This window comes from Pipra filicauda, unplaced genomic scaffold (assembly GCF_003945595.2).
Source record: "Pipra filicauda isolate LSUMZ 115617 unplaced genomic scaffold, ASM394559v2 scaffold9_size5747161_pilon, whole genome shotgun sequence".
NCBI lineage: Eukaryota > Metazoa > Chordata > Aves > Passeriformes > Pipridae > Pipra > Pipra filicauda.
The window spans coordinates 2,447,674-2,464,240 of NW_024105198.1; the positions used below are offsets into that span (position 1 = coordinate 2,447,674).

General features: G+C 49.4%; 1 protein-coding gene across 4 annotated transcripts in view; it reads right to left on the minus strand.

Moving 5' to 3' along the window:
* EDA (ectodysplasin A) overlaps positions 1–16,567 on the minus strand; it is a 65,486-nt gene that overhangs the window by 18,767 nt on the left and 30,152 nt on the right. For all 4 annotated transcript variants that reach the window (XM_027726064.2, XM_027726055.2, XM_027726044.2 and 1 more), the window contains exon 2: positions 7,731–7,836. In XM_027726064.2, the coding sequence (XP_027581865.1) occupies positions 7,731–7,836 (106 nt within the window). The remainder of the gene's footprint in view (positions 1–7,730; positions 7,837–16,567) is intronic.

Below are 16,567 nucleotides of genomic sequence, written 5' to 3' on the forward strand. Positions count from 1 at the left end.
ACTTTATCAATCCCACATATTTGAACCCAACAATTTAAAGCGTGGTATTACAGCTGTGTTTTTATTTTGTTTGTTTTATTCGGTTGTTGCTTAACACAAAACACTCTGACATTTTTAGTCACATCCCACTAAGATAAACAACTAACATATGTCATGAATTCCAGCAGAAATGATTCCCAAGTGGTGCTGCAGCAAGGTTTTAACCCGGCCTACGAGAGGCTCTCCCAAATTGTTTGCTGGATGTTTGAAACGCGCCCTTCCCACCACGGGTATCCATAAGGAATCGAGGGCAGGTGGGAGGAAATCTCTTGGACTGCCTTATCCCTGCAGAACTTGACATGTTTTTTCTCCTTCCCATACGTAATTCTGCCTAATTGGATGGAAAACCTCTGTAGTGTTGAGCAGCTGCCTGGGAACTGATGGTTTAATTACACGGAACAGCGTGGAATTTATATCCAAGGATCTGTCTGTGTGCACCCACATGCACTCCTGTGTGGATGAGTCTGAAAAGGGGGGAAAAGAAGGGGAAAAAAAGGGGGGAAAAGGGGGAAAAAGAAGGAAACCCAAGAGAGACCCCACCACTCTTGGGAAGATTGGATGAATTAGAAAAGGGGGAAAAAGAAGGGGAAAATAAGGGGGAAAAGGGGAAAGAAAGAAGGAAACGCAAGAGAGACCCCACCCCTTTTGGAAAGGTTGAATGAATTTGAAAAGGGGAAGAAAGAAGGGGAAAAAAAGGGGGGAAAAGGGGAAAAAAGAAGGAAACCCAAGAGAGAGCCGACCACTCCTGGGAAGACTGGATGAATTTGAAAAGAGGGAGAAAGAAGAGGAAAAAGAAGAGAGAAAAGGAGGGAGAAAAAGGAGAGGGGAAAAATGAGAAGGAAAAGGGGGAACAAGGGGGGAAAAGGGGAAGCCCAAGAGAGATGTCCCCCTACACTCATAGAAAGATTGGATGAATTTTAAAAGGGGGAAAAAGAAGAGACAAAAAGGGGGAGAAAAGACAGGGAAAAAGGAAACCCAAGAGAGGCCCCACCACTGTTGGGAAGCCCAAGTGAATTCCCTGCAGCAGCTGGGACATGGGGAAGCACTGCCTGGCTCAGCCAACTCCTGTATTTGTCCATCCAAACCCATGAAGGGACTGCCCCAAACCTGCTCGTGGGAGCGGGGTCAGACATGGCTCCAACAGTGCCTCCATAGATCAAGGCCAACAAAGCCCTCCTGAAAACAGGCAGCCCCACATCTCATTCATCCAGTCCAAACCCCTGCCCAGGCAGGGTCACCTGGAGCAGGTGACACAGGGACAAATCCAGGTGGGTTTGGGACGTCTCCAGAGAGGGAGACTCCACACCCTCCCTGAGCAGCTGTTCCAGGGCTCTGCCACCCTCCATGGAAAGAAGTTCTTCCTCACATTGAGGTGGAACTTTTGGTGGTTTAGTTTATGGCCACTGCTCCTTATCCTGTCGCTGGGCACGACTGAACACAGCCTGGCCCCCTCCTCTGACAGCCCTTGGAGATACCTGCGTGGATCAGTGACATCCCCTCTCAGTCCTGCCCCCAGAGAAACAAGTTTATGCAGCCCAAAACCTGCAGGAGGAGGCTTTCTGCAGTCGCTGGGGCAGGATCCCAGTGGGAGCTGCCACACCTGCCCGCTGGGAAGGTGGATGTGATCCAGCTCTGCACCAGCTCCTCAGCTTAGAGCCACCGGACGGGCTCGGAGCACGTGCTGAGCAACTCGTGCTTGCCCGCAGAGCCCTCCCTGGATGTGGCCAGAGCTGGTTTATGCACAGAAACCCCAGCTCAGCTGCACGTGCCCCAGCAAACAGACAGTGGAGCCTCTGAGGCTGCGGGCAGGGCTCGGCAGCACCGGAGGAGCTGAGCCCTCGCAGCGCTCGGTGCGCGGCTCCCGCGGCTCAGACCCACGGGGCTCAGCTGCAGCCACATTCCTGCCCCGCCGGAACATCTGCTCCCCTCTCGTTAGCCCCGGCCCTGTTTTGTAACACAAGAAACTATCTGAGATTCCTGAAGTTCAGTGTTTGACCTGAGGCGTTCCGAAAAGCCCCGGTTTTCAGAAGTGGAATTCAGACGGAATCACCAGTCACTTCTAATAACGCCGGGCCCTGTGCGACGCGCAGCTGTGGGAAGGGCTGAGGAGTTCACTTCAAGTTTCAGCACAGCCTGTGGGAGCACCCAGGATCCATCAGGACAGCTCTGCGTCCACCCACAAGTGCAGTCAGTGCAACTGTCTGAAAATGCCACTGAGGGGACACTGAGCAGAGAATTCCTTCTCGTCTCAAGCCTCCTGAATATCCCCAGCAACTCAAACTCTTCCAGTGGCCACCCCACCGCCTTATCTGAACCAGACAGGAGGTACCAGGGAAGGACAAACACCCCCCCCCAAAGGAGCTCCACGGATGGAACAAATCAGCAGCACCTCATCACAGCCTCACAAACATCCAAATAATGAAGCAGGGTTTCTTCTGGAACAATCCAGATCCCAACTGCAAGGGCTAGAGAAGAGGCCAGGAGGCAAACGGAGGTTGCGGATGGGTCAAAACACACTGATCACTGTGAACCCTGTGAGCCAGGACAATTCCTCATCCCAGCCACCATGCAATTGGACTTGTACCTCTCCCAGCAAGTTAATTGCTTTTTATATTTAACATCCAACTGGGACAGCAACATAGCAGAGGTCAGTGAGGAATTCTGGACTCCAGCAGTTCACAGAATCATGGAATGGTTTGGGTGGGAAGAGACCTTAAAAATCATCCAGTTCCACCCTCTGCCAGGGGCAGGGACACCTTCCACTACACCAGGTTCCTCCAAGCCCTGTCCAACGTGGCCTTGCACACTTCCAGGGATGGGGCAGCCACAGCTTCCCTGGGAATTTGTGCAAGTGCTGTCACAGAGCTGGAACCAGCACCTAAACATCGCTCTGGGATTTAAGGTACAAGACCTTATACAAATCCCTGTTATCATAAGCCTGGGAATAACACGTGGATAAGGCTCTGTAAATAAACTGCAGCCTTAATTTTATCACAGTAGTAACAAATACTGACAGCAACGTCCCAGGAAAGGGATGAAGATCGTCCCCAAGGACTCAGACATCATCAGAATTCCCCCCTTTCTCCCGCTCAGGGGGAAATCACAGGGAAGTTCTGGGGGAGATCAGTCAGAGCGAGCACTCCGTGGTGAGCCTTCCTTTTGGGAGCGTCTCCCGCGCTCCAGGATCCAGGAAATGTTCTGTATTTACTGCGTGCTCATCACCATGGTTTCGCAGCACAATGAGGCTCTATCGCCCTGCATCCATCTGCGTTTCTGGGAATGCCGGGGCTCTGGGAATTGCACGGGGCCAACACAAAGGCACCGATTGTTCTGGAGGCAGAGGGACGAACCTGCCCTTTCCACAGGAGAGGAAGCCGGCAGGAAAAGTCGCTATTGTGATCTGGATATCAAAAAAATAAGGGGAAAAAAAAAGTCCCATTGCATGGTGGGCGCTGCCAGGTTGGGAAGGGGGATGGCTGGGACATGGCACCTGCAGGATTGGGGCAGTCCAGCAGGAGCCAGGCACCTCCAGCCAGGCTCAGGAATCAACTACCTGCTAAACCATCCAAAAGCCATCCTAAAAGCCAGGCTGGCATCAGCTACCTGCTAAACCACCCAAAAAACATACAAAAATTAACCTAAAACCACCCTTAAACCATCCTAAAATCACCCTAAAACCACCCTAAAAAGCAAGGCTCTGGCATCAGCTACCTGCTATCCAAAAGCATCCCAAGACCACCCAAAGATCATCCTAAAACCATCCTAAACCCGCCCTAAAACCACCAAGTGACTCCTAAGAGGGTGAAACACTGGACCCAGGTAGGTGGTGCCTCACTTTCAAAGCTCCAGGTAGAAGCAGGGATTGGGAGGAGCTTCTTCTCCCCCAGAATTTATTTTTCCTTTCAACCAAAAGCTTTTGGCAGCACTGAAGCCCTCGAGTTCTCCTCCAGGACTTTCCTCAGCAGGAAGAACTGCCAAAGTAGTAGGAACCAAATTGTTGTCAGCTTAAGGACAGCCATCTGCTCAGCCTCTTCCCAGCTGCCCTGCTCCGAATCAAAGCCTGGATAACAATCCCTCATGTTTCTCACCAAGCTCAGTACGAAAAAATCTAGGAAGGGGGAAAAAAAAACCAACCAACCAACAACTCCAAACCCAAAAAGCAAAAAACCCAGAAACCAGGAAAGCAGCCTGGCAGGGATCTAACTGGGAACAGAGATGAAAGTAGGAGAAAAAGAAACTATTTTTTTTGTTTAAAACAATGTTTTTTAAAGAGTCCTATTGACATCTGCTTTGTAAATGCTCTGTCATTATTTATAACCTCAAGAGCACGGAATTGTCTCTGTAGTTACAACCGTGCTACTCCCAGATTTTGGCTTTGTTAGCAAAGAGCCAGCAGCATTTTTACTGATGCTCTGGGAATTGAGATCTAACATTTCATACCCAGTTTATTTAAAAGTGGACTAATTTAACATTCTTGATGGTTCCTTTTAGCACAACTGTTGCTAATTAGCAGCTCCGGAATGATTTGTTCATCTGGGAGCAACAGCGGTTCCACAGCAGCATAAATACACCAGGGCAAAAGGGAAGGAGGGGGAGAGGGGAAAATGAAGGAGAGGCGTTGGAGAGAGTCAGGTTTTAGGGAACTAAAGGGAATTATGTGACAGGTGGAGTTGGCAACGCAGAGGAGAAAAAACACAGTAAAAATAGAGAGAGTAAAAGGGATAATCCTGGTCCTTGAGGAGTAGGAAAAACTCGTGGCAGTTTTTAAAGCTGAGCAAATGTTGGGTTTGATGCCACGGACAGGAAAGTGGCTTAAAGATGATGATCCCAGGACTGGGACAGGCATCAGCCCCCAGCGATGCCCCACAGTGTCCCAAGGCTGGACAGACAGATGGACAGTGGGGTGGGAGCCAGGCCGGCACCTCGGCCAGGACACGACCCCGGCTGCTCTAACTGGCTCCAGGGCACCGTGTGGGGGGGACACAAACCAAAATGAAGCAAACACCATCATAAAACATGTCAGGCGGGTCAGAGGGCTGAAACCAGAGTCCTTGAAGGAGGAGCCCCTGGAATACTGGAGTCATGTTTGGGAGTGACAGGATCCAACCGATGGCTTTGCACTGTCTCACACAATTTTTCTTGGTTTTTTTAACAAAGAGGCACCAAAGCAGCTTTGCTGCTCGTGGCCTCCCACGTTCCATCCCTGTGGCTCTGTGCTCTGGGCACAGCCATCACTTTCCTCTGCCCATATGGAACCAGCTCTGCCCTGTCCCAAACCCTCCTTTTTCACAGCAGAAGACTTGAAAGCAAATTCTCCTACAGAAAAAGCTTTTAGGGGAGAAACCAGGTTATTTCTGATGTTCATAAATCATCAAAGGCAGCCTGTTGTGGGTACCAAGATGAGCAGGACTGGAAGAGCTGGGAAGGGGATGGAGCAGCCTCTCTCCAACCATGGCTTACAAGCTTGGATCACTTTGGTCTTTCACTGCACGTGTGAAAGGACTTGAAAGTTCATAAAATTAATTCCAGATAAATATTAGCGAGGCCTCAAGTGGAAAGCACATCTCCTTCCTTCTGGGAATTTATAGTTCATCCACTTTTATCTTCTGGAGGCTCTTTAGAGATCAAAGATTTGATCGACTTTCCCTTTGCAAAACTCACGGAGAAAACGGTGTTATCAGTGCCGTGACATGACTTTATTTATTAGTGTAATGATTCATTGCCCTGCTCCAACACCAAGATTCCTTCACATAGGTCTAAAACAAACAGCACAAGTTCCCCAAGGACAGGCTCTGCTTGTTTATTGATTTCACGGTTGTTGCAAGGTCACTCCCTGCCCTGACAGCTCTCACTTGTTAAGTGCAGCTCTACCCAATAAAACCACCAGGGACAAACACGAGGCAACCAGTCGCCAAAGCCACGAGGAACACGACCTGTCCCTCTGGCAGTTTTCCCATGTCTAGCAGCTATGGGGTCAAAATCCCTAATTTACAAAAAGATACAGATAAGAATCCCAGAATCACTGAGGTTGGAAAAGCCTTCCAAGATCACCAAATCCACCCTGTGCCCGATGCCCACCTTGTCCCCCAGCCCAGAGCACTGAGTGCCATGTCCAGTCCTTCCTTGGACACCTCCAGGGGTGGGGACTCCTCCACCTCCCTGGGCAGCCCCTGCCAATGCCTGACAGCCCTTGCCATGAGGAAATTCCTCCTGATCTCCAACCTGACCCTCCCCTGCACAGCCTGAGGCTGTTCCCTCTCCTCCTGTCCCTTGTTCCCTGGGAGCAGAGTCCGACCCCCCCCCGGCTCCCCCCTCCTGTCAGGGGGTTGCAGAGCCAGAAGGTCCCTCCTGAGCCTCCTTTTCTCCAGGTTGAGCCCCCCCAGCTCCCTCAGCCACTCCTGCTGCTCCAGCCCCTTCCCAGCTCCCTTCCCTTCCCTGGACTGGATAAGTGGTGGAAGTGCCCTGCATTTCTGGAGTGACTCAACTCTGAGCATGCAGAGAACGTAAAGGAAATCTGGGAAAGGAATGCCAGTCATAAGAGGACGACACATTTCCAACCAAGCACAAGGATGATGAGCAAAGCCCTCGTTAGACACCGACTTTCAGCATCTCCCTCTCCCCTGCAGCGTCTCTCTGCACATCTGGCAGTGCAGAGGCAGCCTGAGGGACGAGGCTGATCCCTCCCAACATCTGCCGGCAGCGCTCCATTGGCACCGCTCGCATCCAGTGGGAACTTGCTACCGACACAAGCGGCTGGTGAAGACACTGGGACAGATTTCAAGGAGCCGCTGGAAAAGGACCCGGATCCTGCCTGAGCCATGTGAGCACCAGAGCGCCACCAGCCCCGGAGATGATGGACCACACGGAGCTGGAATCACTCAGGGAGTCTGTACCAAATGCATCATACTTGTCAGCGTTCCGGGGAAGAGGAATCCAGGGAGTTTCACCAAGCTTTTTCTTGGAGCAGAGCCACAGGGAAATGCTTTTCCACTGTGAAATCGCAAAGGTTTCAGGGGAGATGGGAAACTCATGGAGCTGGACAGGAAAACTAACGACAGCCAAGAGGATTATAACATAGTCAGGCCTCGGGCTTAGCAGGCACCCAGCCACACACAGACCACTGCTGCAGCATTCCCTTCCCCACTGTCCCTGGCATCCAGTCCTTTCTCCTCTCCATATAAAAGGGCACCTGTGCTTTCCTGCAGTTGGCAACCATGGGAGCTCTTCCAGGAGGAAATGCTCATGTCTTAGGGTTACAACAATCACAAAAATACAGGACGGGAAATTAAATCCCTCACACTGAAATCAGGTACCTTTCCACTCTTCTAATCCAACTCTGACTTCCCTTCACACGGGCTTTCAACCCACCTGAGACTCCACTGCATTGCAAAACCCCCTTAGAGCAGTTACCATTTCATGATCCAGATGTTCCCAGCTGTTTGTTGGATTATGAATAGCTCCTTGATGACTTCGAGCAGAGACAGGTGTGCAGAACAACAAATAAAGGCATAAAAGTACAAATTACTGCCTAAAACAAGCACAGAGCTCGCTGTCAGAGGAGTCAAGGATGAAATTCCTAAGCAGCATTAATTCACACCAAATCACCTGACCTACAGTTGCAGAAATCAGAACTCCTGGAATTCCTCATCTGGAAGGGAACCAGAATCAGAGAGAAGCTGAGCAGGACTCACCGTCGGGCCCTTCGCTGCCTTTACTCCTTTTATTCCGGCGGACACGTCTCCCTTCTTCTCCAACGTGCAGCTTTTCCTCGGGGTGAAAGAAGTTCAGCAAGGCCAGCTGGAAGAGAAAGGACAAGTCCAAGCATTTTTGAAGGGCTGGTTTAGCTGAGAAGAGAGACTGGAGTCTGAACACCAAACCCATTCCATCAGGGATAGAGTGGGAGAGCCAAGGGAGATGTGAGGTGGCTGCTCAGGCATGCTCAGCTCATCCCAAGCAGCTGTGTCCCCTTGGAAGCAGTGTAAGACTTGGGGAAACTCAACCTGAGGGGTTTCAGCAGGGAGAATCCTTCCCTGACAAATGGGGGGGCTGCAGGACAGGGACACAAGGAGATCTATACTGGAAATAATGAAACACACTAAAGGCCGACATGATCATTTCTAATTATTCTCTGCAAAACTGGCTCAATCCTGGAGCTCCTTCACCAGCATTACTCACTGCCAGTAAGTTTTTCCTCTCTGAAGTTCTCTTCTGCAAGCCTTATTAGCTACTGAGATTCAAAGGTCTTCAGGGACCTTTAAATCCAACCCAATATGCCACATAAATTAACACTTTAAACCTAGAGCAACGACATTTATAACACAAGCTTTTCCAAGAGGCAAAACTTTTATGTAGTGACCTCTTATTCAGGAAAAAATTGCCGGTGCCTTTAAAACTCTTTCACAGGCTTTAAATCAACATCCCAACCCAGAAATTGTAATTTGGGCTAAGAAACCAGTCTCCCAGCTACCCCCGGGCATGGCAGCTCATCACCAGTGGCATTTTCCCCAGCTATTCCCACTTCATAAAATAAGGAATTCAAAGATTTATGGGGGACCAAACACCTTCTGTGTGTTACTGCATCCACCAGCAGCCAGGGCTGCTCCCACTAGGATGGGGTTTTCTTGATGCTGAATAAACCCAATCACAGTTATTTAAGCTATAAAAGCACAGAAAACCCAAACACAGCCCAAGACAAGAACCAAGAGGCTTCAAAAAGCAGCCCCAAAGGTTATCAAGCAAGTTATTGTTCTGAGAACAAAACCTGTGGCATCAAAAGCACCTTTGAAAGAGCAGAGGAGAATAAACACCTCCTGTGAATGGCTGGATAAGAGAGCAGCTCCTTAAGCTACAGCCCATAAAAGTCCCTATCAATGGGAATAATCACGGAAGGCCTCTTTGCTTTGACAAGCCCCGGGGCTCTCACCTCCCCTCTCCAGGCCATTCCCAAGTGATTTCCCAGGCACACACCTCTCCTTCCAACCTCAGCATCCCAGTCCTGCTTCATTCAGATTTCACACCTGCATCTTGCTTTACTCCAACAAGCTCCAGTGCAGACCCACCGACGGGATATGTTTGGAAACCCTTTGGTTTCCCACAAAGAAACACTGAGAGCGTTCCTCGGGTTCCCAGGGTGTTTCTGTTTCACTCTGTCCATGTGCAGGCAGGTCTGCACTGCCTGCAAAATTCCTGCTTTTCTGTCATTGCAATGATTCAGCCCTTGTGGCTGAAAGGGCCCCGGAACACTGCGGGATGACCTGGGATCAGCTCCCAAATGCCTCACCACGTGCACCATCAGACTTTCAAACATCCCCAAAAAAGCAACGATGAGAAAAATTTACCTGCCTAAGGAAGGACAATCGCAGGGTTGGATGGAGAACCGAAGGGTCTCTTTTACAGCAAGGGGTAACTGGTGAGTACAAGGGGCACAGCTCCCTGTGCCCACCTTCCCAAACCTTCCACACCCCACTGGGCTGCCCCGGGCACAGAGCACTGGAGCAGGAGGCTCCTGTGAGCACCACCAGCACCTTCCGCGACACAGCAGAGCAAGGGATGAGCAAAAAAGTGAATTTTTCTTTAAACCACTTATTTAACTCAAGTTGAAACATTGCAGAACTAATGGAAGGGACAAATTGCATTATAATTTGGGTTAAGATGTCAGTGAAATGCTGTTATTCCTTGGATGCCTTACTGGAGCTTTACCAAACACGATGAAATAGAGGCACTGAAAAGGAAGCAGTGGAGAACCAGCCCGTTGGGATGTGCAGCCTCCTGCCCCCAAACCCTGTGGATCTGGCCAAGTGACACACGAGCTGCTCCCAGTACAATGCCCAAAGCTGACACTTTTCGTCCTGAGCAGATTTTGTAATGGTACAACCCCAGTGGTGTCAAAGCAAACAGGTTTCTCCCAGGAACAGGCTGTTCCTCCAGGCTGAACAACCTCCACTCCGCTGCTCTGCTCTCACCCAGGTTTTATTCTGATGTCACTCATCACTCAGAAAAACACTAAATATTGGCTAAAAGTAATCTGCCCACTAAACTCTGTGTTTCTAATAAGAATGAGTCAGAAAGATAAATGACAGTGAGGGGTGAATGACTGAAACACACCTTTTACTTAGGAAATAAAACAATAAAGCCTGCATTTTTTATTGTGACCACACGAGCTGCTGTTTTGAGACAACTGGTACAAACCCCTGTTTCCCTGAAGAAGTGACACACCAGTGCTCCACGCTCAGCCTGAGGGAATACTTCCACAGGGCTTTTAATTATGCAAACAATGGCATTTAACCTCCAGTGCCTGGCTCAGAAGGGTTCAGAGGTCCAGGCAGGGAGGGAGGGAGTGCTCAGGATCACTGTGGGCACCAGGGACAGGGCAAAGGGTAAGGAAGCCCTTGCAGCCACCCCAGGAATGCCCCATTCAGCCCCGAGCTCCCGCACTGAGGAAGGTCAAGTCTCTCTCCCATGACTCAAGGGCTCCCTTGTTCAGGGGCTGCAGCTGTGGGAGGTGGGGGGACACTGGGGCTGCTGGCACAGCCATGAAGGGCCTGTCTGTGTCCGGCTGGGAGCGCAGCCGGCACCGCTCGGAAGGGCAGTGAGGATTTTTCCATTCATCACCCCCGGGATATTAATAATATATTGGGAAGAAATCCTTCCCTGGGAGGGTGGGGAGGCCCTGGCACAGGTTGCCCAGAGAAGCTGTGGCTGCCCCATCCTTGCAAGTGTCCAAGGCCAGGTTGGACGGGGCTTGGAGCAACCTGGGCTAGTGGAAGGTGTCCCTGCCCATGGCAGGGGGTGGCACTGGATGGGCTTTAAGGTCCCTTCCCACCCAAACCTCTGCATCACCCTGTGGATCATGGGGCACCCTGGCTGTGGCACCATCCCTCCTGGAAGGTCTAAAAGGAATTATTACCTCATCCATGATTTTACTGAAACTCCTCATCCTCAAAGTCACAGAGAACTGATTCTCTCAGACTCTGCACTTCCAGAGCCAGAGTATTTTTGAGGAGCCCAGCACACACAACTTCTCTCTTGGGAGCAGGTATTTTCCCTGCATGGCTCTGCCCCAGCGACAGAGAAGTCTGAACCACCCCCATTTCCCTCCTCCCCCAAATCAAAGCCCTTAAATTACCTTTAATTTTAGAAACACCGTGAACTTTAATTTTAGAAACACCGTGTAAAGCCATTACAACTCAGTCATTCTAATCAAGAGAATCACTATAGGATGCAAAAAGGTCAAAAAACCAAGAGAGGAAAAATCCCAGGGGGAAGCCAGACCTCAAAATAACCTGTGAAACAATAGCACAGGCAAGCCTCACCGGGGGAATTGGTTCTACCTTGGTCTCTCTCACCAAAACAAAGACAAACAAAGGCATACATAGAACAGAGCTGATTTTCCCTGCAGAACCTGTGCTGGAAACGTGGGACAAAGCTGTCCTGGGATGGATGTCAAGGGAGCACTGTGGGAACTCCCAAAATATTGGAGCCTGTGGTCACTCAGAAACTCATTTGTAAGGATGGACATCCCACAATCTACACAAGAAGGAATAAAAAATTATTTATATAACCCCCCCATGTTTCTTTAAGTTACCATAAAATAGGAAGCTTTCTTCAGTCTGTGAGCCCCAAATGTACCTCAGAGTTATGACTGGACACACAAACCACGAGCAGTAAGAAAACCAAGGCCTGAGTGCTGCAGTTACTCTCAAATTTCCATATTTTAGTGCATCACTCTACAAATGCCTTAAATAATGCACATTCCTCAGAAACACTTTACAGGAATGAATCACAGGGTCATAGAATGGTTTGGGTGGGGAGGGACCTTGATGAACACCCAGTCCCACCCCGTGCCATGGGCAGGGACACCTTCCACTAGCCCAGGTTGCTCCAAGCCCCATCCAACCTGGCCTTGGACACTTCCAGGGATGGGGCAGCCACAGCTTCTCTGGGCAACCTGTGCCAGGGTCTCCCTACCCTCACAGGGAAGAATTTCTTCACAATATCCCATCTAAATCTACCCCCCTTAAGCTCAAAGCCACTCCTCTTTGTCCTATCACTGCAAGTCCTGGTCAAAAGCCTCTCAAAGAACCACGGGACGCCAAGGAAATGTATTTCCAACAGTCAAACGGCTTGGAAACAAGCAAAGTGGAAAAATATAACCCAACCTATGCAATTATGCACAAAAGGTGGATTTTTTCCCTAGGCAAAGCCAAGTTCGTAGGAAGAACAAGTGTCACCTTCCTGCAGAACTGGGACAAACACTCAAACCTGCAGATGCACAAGCCCTTCTTGTTGAAAAGTGTGTTCTGGGAAAGTCTTTCAGAACATCTTCATCACTAATAAAACCTCCTAAGATCCTCTGCATCCAACAGCTTCCAATTCCTCCTGAGAAAACAAGTCCAGCCAGCTTTAGATCTCATCAAGAAACCCACACTCTGCTACAGCTCAGTGTCTTAAAGCACCCGAGGAAAAAAAAGCATGAAATCATCCCCTTGCACGATTGTTTGGGGATATTGTTAAAGTCAAATTCCCTCTTCGTTTGCAGTTGGGGAGATCATTAGTGTGAGGAGCCTGGCAGCCAGGCCAGGCTCTGCAGCTGCGTTCTTTGCAAGCAATACTGTTGTTTTTCTGGCACTCTGAAGTTCAGCCGTCAGAGGTTGTGGTTCAGAGCAGCAGCTACTTGAATATCAGCCCCATTGTCCTCCAGAAATTCGCCTCTGGTAACACGTGGTGCAAAAAAAAAAAAAAAAATAAAAAAATCAAGTAGATAATTTATTTCCAAGCAGACTAGAAAGAAGCTCAGGGAGCAGCTTTGCTTTTATGAAAAGAAACCCCATTCAACATATTTTAAGTCTTGCTTTTGTCATCGTTCCCTGCTCCTCATAAAAATGCAAGCAGTGAAAGAGTAAACAATTCCCATTTCAACATGGCAAAACTTTGACACCATGTCTTGTCTGCAGGACAAGCCACAGCCCTGAGTGCAGAACTTGTGGAACATGATAAATAACACGGGGGAAAGGAGCATGGGGTGTGATGGAGAGAGCAGAGATTATTATTCATTCTCCACTCCCCCACCTGCCTTCCTCAAAGCCGGTGTTCCCAGCCTGGCTGTGTGCACCCTTTCCACGGGTCTGGGGCAGGTTACACTCTGTAACAAACCCCTCCACCAGCTTTTTTCTGCAGGGAGCCCAAATATGATCCTCGATGTCAAGACGCCTGCAACTATTCTGATCCCTATTGCTTCACCTCTCTCACCTCCACTCTCAACACCAGGCACACCCCTGCTCTGTCCAGCTGCTCACCCTGAAGCCCGAGGTCCCAGGGGCACAAACCATCAGCTTGGAGTCAGTGTGAACCCACCACAGCTCCCCCTCGCTCCCACCTGCACACGAGGATCCTCTCCGAGGCTTTCAGACCCAACGGGGACCTCCAAAAGCTTTTTCTACCCAAAGCTATCCAATAATCCAGAGAACAGAAGCACCAGTGATGCTAAGGTGGGAAGTCTGGGTGGGAGGAGGGGTTGACCTACGGCTCTGTGTGGGAGCTGTAGCAGCAGAGCCACCTCTGTCCCAATACACACGAGGAACTTCACACGTGACAACCAAGGAGCCAAGTGAGTATTTGGTCACTAGAAAACAGAAATGACCCTGGTAGATGGTTCACCTCCTCATAGGTGGAGGTGGACCAGGAATGCCATGGACCAGGAGCACTGCACCAGCTCCCACCAGCAGGCAGGAACTCCCATCCTGGCACACCTACAGTCCTTAACATGCCACCAGCACCCCTAAGAAGAGAGTTCAAGGTGCTCTCAGCCTGCTGAGCAGCTCTGTCCCTGGGCTGAAAAGTCCCTGGGCTGAAAAGCCCCTGCACAAGGACTGCACAATCCTCGTTTGGAGAAGACCAGGGAGTCACACTCCAGGTCTTCTAGGGACTGAGGTAACAACCCCTGGAGAGCAATGAAAGAGGAGGGAGCCTATTTTCCTAAGCTTTTATTGGTGTTTTAACTTCATTGCCCAGGAAAGCCACAGTATTTTGCAGCACAGAACACTAAATCCAACCGGCAGCTATCAGTCCCCTCATTCCAACGGGACGAACATGGGGAATTCACTGTCATTGGAGGGTGAAACACATCTTGTAAACTTCCCTTCAGAACCAAACCCTTCCCAGAACCTTCCCTCTCCCTTCCTCCTTGTCACACACGTCACAGACCTTTAAGTAGATCTACACCAGCAGTGCTCACCTCATGTACTGCAACTCCAGTTCCAAAAAGGAATTTCCTCCTTTCCTCTAACCTAAACCTTCCCCATCTAAAACTTAGCTTCGTTCAAAAAGCAACACACCAAACATTTATATTCCCACCGCTGATCCAACTGAACACACCACTTGGTTTTTACGTTCTATCGACTCAGGGAACCTGGAGCAAAAGCAGGTAAACCCTGCCAGGGCAGAAGCAGCAGGCAGGTGGATTTGCTCTTCATGGGAGAAGGGAAGGGTATAACTCTGGAGAAGGAAGGTTCTGGAATTCCTACACCACAGGGAGAATAACTTATGGAACCCTGAGAAAAATAGTTGCCGTCATAAATCTCCCTAGAAAATCTGTTTCAGTATAAAATGGAACCAGGTGCACAGTCCAAATCCCTGGTTCCACGCACACCACAACTTCCACTGACATAGCAGGGGCACCTAAACAGCTAAATCTGGCACCAAACCAGCACCACCTCAAGCCTGGAAGACAGTGATTTGGTTTACAAGGATGTCTGTCCAAACAGTTGTCTCAAGACACCTCTCCCTGGAGCTGCCTCTGGCTGGTGGCTCCCACAGGGACACTGGATGGAGACACAATGCCCCTGGGATGGACCCGACCTCAGCAGTGCAGCCACTCCGAGCCACGGCCGAGGCTCCCCACTCCTTCCACCTGTTGGCACTGGAGGGAGAGCTGAAACACAAGCCAGATGTGAGGAGAACAAGGTCAGAGCTGAGTTTAACACTGCATATGAAGACACCTGCAGTAAATTTTTTACTGGTAGCAGGAGTAAGAGATTCCTGCTGCAGAGTCCGGGTCCAGCACAGCAGAGCTGCGGGAACAGAGCCCCTCGCTGGGAACACGCTGGTTAAAGCACTGAAAAGTATCAATGTCAGCGCAAGGTAAGGAACTTAAATCAGTTCCTTTTGTCTCCTAAGGAAATCAAATATAGCTGTGAACCAGTGCCAGGCAGGATCTGCTGTCTATTAGTAGGAATTCACAGTTTTTCACATTTTAATTAGCCCTTGTAGTCCTTTTCAGGCCCATTTTCAGCCAGCTGGGCTGTGTCCCCCTCCATATGGAGGTCATGGTTTCTCCTCCTGCATACCAACAGCAATTCTTTCCTTATTTTAGTATTTATATTATCCAAATATGGATACTCTTATAAAGCACAGCACACACTTGCTTTGGGGGAACCCAACCTTCAGAGACTCAATATCAACCATATTTTTTCCTTCTGCTTTCTCCATCTGCACCTTTGCTATTGCTGTCCATGACCTGGATCTTCTCCAGTACATCCAGGACAGCATGAGGTCAACAGCACAATCCCCCTCAAGGCCACGACCCCCTTTAAAAAAATTCCCCAAATTAGGTGCTGCTCCAGCAAAGACCTTCAGTGCTCTGTTGCCATTTTTCAGTTCTCTGGTATTTATCCTTTTATCTACGTTCTACACAAACCCACTGCTGGAGGTGGGACCAGTTGCAGCAAAGAACTAGTTTGGATTCACCACTGAGATGATCTCTATGGGAGAAAGTTACAGGACAACATCTGTCAGACGTTGGAATTCATGAACTTCATTCTGTCCTTGCTGTCAGGCAGCCACTCCTACCCTTTTTGTGGGAAATCTTCAGAATTTTGAAACCTTTTTGCTGTTTAGACAGATAAGGTGTTCAAGGAGGTGTCCAAGGCCAGGTTGGGCAGGGCTTGGAGCACCCTGGTCTAGTGGAAGATGTCCCTGCCCATGGCAAGAGGGTGGAACTGGATGATCTTTCAAGCCCATTCCAATTCAAACCACCCTGTGATTCCCTGATTCTATGATAAAAAGTTTTATAAACATTTTTCCTTGCTCCATAACAAACCCAAGACTTCCTGTCCAAGTGTGTTTTTCCTTCCAGCACAAGGGCTTTAAAATCCTGTTTTCTCAATCTGGATGTTAAATTTGGCCTTCAGCTATGATTAATTTTTATGACATTTTATTGGAAGGAGAAAAACGGAAGGGGAGGAAACAGGAGGGAGGAATCAAGTAGCCAAATCAAACTGTATTGCCATTAAAATGAAAACAAGTCTGCTGTGAATGTAACATCCATGAAATAATACATCCAGTACAAGGACAAACAGCCCACCACAGCAACCGGGAAATAATCAGATTATTACCCAGGCATCCACTTGGAGGGTGAAGGTTTTAACGGTGGTTCCCATTCCTGCAGGAACTCACGGAATTGCGGTGGGAGACGGCGGCTGCCTGGTTAATTCTGTACAGGTAATCTGCTCAAATAAATTATGCTTTGTTG